The sequence below is a fragment of the Sinocyclocheilus rhinocerous genome, unplaced genomic scaffold, assembly GCF_001515625.1.
Source record: "Sinocyclocheilus rhinocerous isolate Xijiao unplaced genomic scaffold, SAMN03320098_v1.1 scaffold1137, whole genome shotgun sequence".
In the NCBI taxonomy this organism is placed as follows: Eukaryota; Metazoa; Chordata; class Actinopteri; order Cypriniformes; family Cyprinidae; genus Sinocyclocheilus; species Sinocyclocheilus rhinocerous.
The window spans coordinates 373,938-376,708 of record NW_015647153.1 but is presented as its reverse complement, the minus strand read 5'-3'; the positions used below and the strand labels follow the sequence as shown (position 1 = coordinate 376,708).

The following is a 2,771-nucleotide window of genomic DNA, read 5'->3' as shown; positions in this document are numbered from 1 at the left end:
TGTGTGTGTGTGTGTGTGTGTGTGTGTGTACCTCTGAAAACCAAAACAGCGTCATACGGATCTCACATAAAGTAGATGCATTCGTGTGTAACATAAACATGTGATTTCAGGGAAGCAGCGCTTTTCTCTTAAAGGCTCAGTATGAACGACAGGCCTAATGAGAGTTAATTAGCCTGTTGCCTTGTTATAGTTTTATCACTGCTAGAACACCTCAAGCTCATGTAATTAAAGAGAGAATTCACCCAAAAATAAACATTCTGTCATTATTTACATTTTAAACATGTATGGCAACAGGAGATGTATGGAAAGCAGAAGCAGACATTCTGCATATCAAAGAACATGTAGCCTGAGCATATCATAACAGAAGTCCAGTAGTTTTATGATTTTATGGTGTTTTTTGGTCCTTTTTGAAACATGACAACACATGTTCCTGTTCACTTTCAAAAAAGCGGATCAGTTTTGTTATTGTTAACTTAAACTAAAATTAAAAATCATTTTCGATAAATGAAATACAGCTAAAATAAAATAAAATATAAATAAATTTTATGTTATAATAATATAATAATTTTATGTTATTTTATTTTATAAAATAAAAAAAATAACATTTAAAAAAAATCTAAATATTACATGAAAAACTTAAGTGAAAATTAGAAATGTGGCCTTGGTAACTAACAGAAAAAAAATAAAATAAGCTGAAGTACTAAAATTATGAAATTAAAATAATAAAAATGACAAAAAATGTAGCACTTAACAAAATTACTAAAACTTAAAATTAAAATAACAGTAATAGTAATAATAATAATTTAAAGCTAAAAATATGAATAAATGCTACAATGTAGCAACACTGCAGCAGACTGGACATTCTACTACACCTCCACGAAAGTCTTGCAGGCTTGGAATAACACCAATCATATTTCTCAAGCTATTCTGGAAACAGAATGACACTTCATATCATGTCAAGGTGAAGTATTAGTTTAAAACACATCTAGTTAATACATCCGGTCACCTGTGATCTGGTTCCCCTCCACGCTGATGTGCTTGAGGCTGCTCACATCCGTCAGGCGCTCGGGGAAAACCCTCAGCTTGTTTCTGGAGAGATCGATGCTGATCAAGTGCTGCATGTTTCCGACCGCCTCCGGCAGCGTTGTGAGGACGTTACCCTGCAGATCCACCTCTACAGGAAAACCAGAAAACCTTTGATAGGTGCTGATAATGTAGTCTGTGTATCTACCTGAATCTCCCATGAGGCACTGTGTATGATGTAACGAAGTCAGTCACTCTGAAATAACTTATAGTAGTGATTTGATTCATATTTTGCAGTTTCAAATATTTTCCGTTTTATGCTTAGAATCAACATGTAAACTACCATTTAAAAGTTTGAGGTCAGTAAGATATGTAATGTTTATGAAAGTCTCTTTTGTTTGCCAAGGCTGCATTTATTTGATCAAAAATACAGTAAAATTTTGAAATATTATTATAATTTAAAACAGCTGTTTTCTATGTGAATATCTGTTAAACTGTAATGTATTTCTGTGATGCGCAGCTGTATTTTCAGCATCATTACTGCAGTCTTCAGTGTCACATGATCTTCAGAAATCATTCTAATATGCTGATTTGCTGCTCGAGAAACATTTCTGATTATCATCAATGTTGAAAACAGTCGTGCTGCACAATATTTTTGTGGAAACTGTGATGCATTTTATTTTTTCAGGATTCGCCGATGAATAGAAAGTTCAAAAGAACAGCATTTATTTGAAATAGAAATCTTTCGTAACATTATAAATGTCCTTCTGTCATTTTTGATAGATTTAATGCATCCTTGCTGAATAAAAGTATTAATTTATTTAAAAAAATATCTTACTGACCCCTTTTTAACTTTTCAGATTCATGCATTTGATACGAATCATCTAAACTTTTGATTGGTGTCCATTAAGTTTCAAATAAAAAAACAAAAAAATTAATCAGTTGAAATGAAGCACTTTTCATTTGTGAAGTATTTAAATAACTAGATAAATGTGCCAAATCCACATTATTATTTAATATATAATTTCAGAGAGCCGTCGCCTCTGCATATCAACAAGCTCCCATTGTGCAATCACTCAGCAAATCACACCGAGCACTATCAGACTGACGGACAGAATTAATGCAGTCATTTGCAGGCTCTTGATGTGTGTGTGGACAATCAAAGTGCTGGGCTTCACAATGCCGCTGATTGCCATTTAGATTTACTTACTCCTTGCATTAAATGGCTGATATGATGATTTAAAGAACATGACACTTGATAAATTGGGAAATGGTCAAAATCAAGCGAATATGTGATTTTTCTCAGAACTATAGCACCATCTACTGAGCACAAGCTGAAACTAATCAATAACAATAAAATAAATTGAGGAACTTTATTTATTTTTTATTATTATTTTTGCAATTACACAGGCCTGCATCTTGAGGAAAAAAAGGCTTAATATTACCTAATGTATTTATTTATTATTATTTATTTATTCAAAAAATAATATATTGAATTTTTGATAAAAAAAAAAAAAATAATAATAATTTTTTATATATAATATATATATCTTGAATTGAATTATTAAAATAACAAATGCAATCAAAAGTTTCATTTTTAATGCCAAAAAAATCAGTATTCAAAATGTATAATTTAAATTACAATCTGCAGAGGAGTGGAAAAATATTGTTACATTTTTAGTTATTTTAGTTTAATTTCAAAGAACTTCACATAAACATAACTTTATAAATATAAGCTTTTTTCCACA

At 30.7% G+C, this 2,771-nt stretch overlaps 1 protein-coding gene across 1 annotated transcript in view; it reads right to left on the bottom strand.

Moving 5' to 3' along the window:
* Positions 1-1,244, bottom strand: part of LOC107709019 (leucine-rich repeat-containing protein 20-like) — a 7,085-nt gene extending 5,841 nt beyond the window's left edge. The window contains exon 1 of the mRNA XM_016513414.1: positions 1,007-1,244. Coding sequence (XP_016368900.1) covers positions 1,007-1,244 — 238 coding nt within the window. The remainder of the gene's footprint in view (positions 1-1,006) is intronic.
* Positions 1,245-2,771: the final 1,527 nt, after the last annotated feature.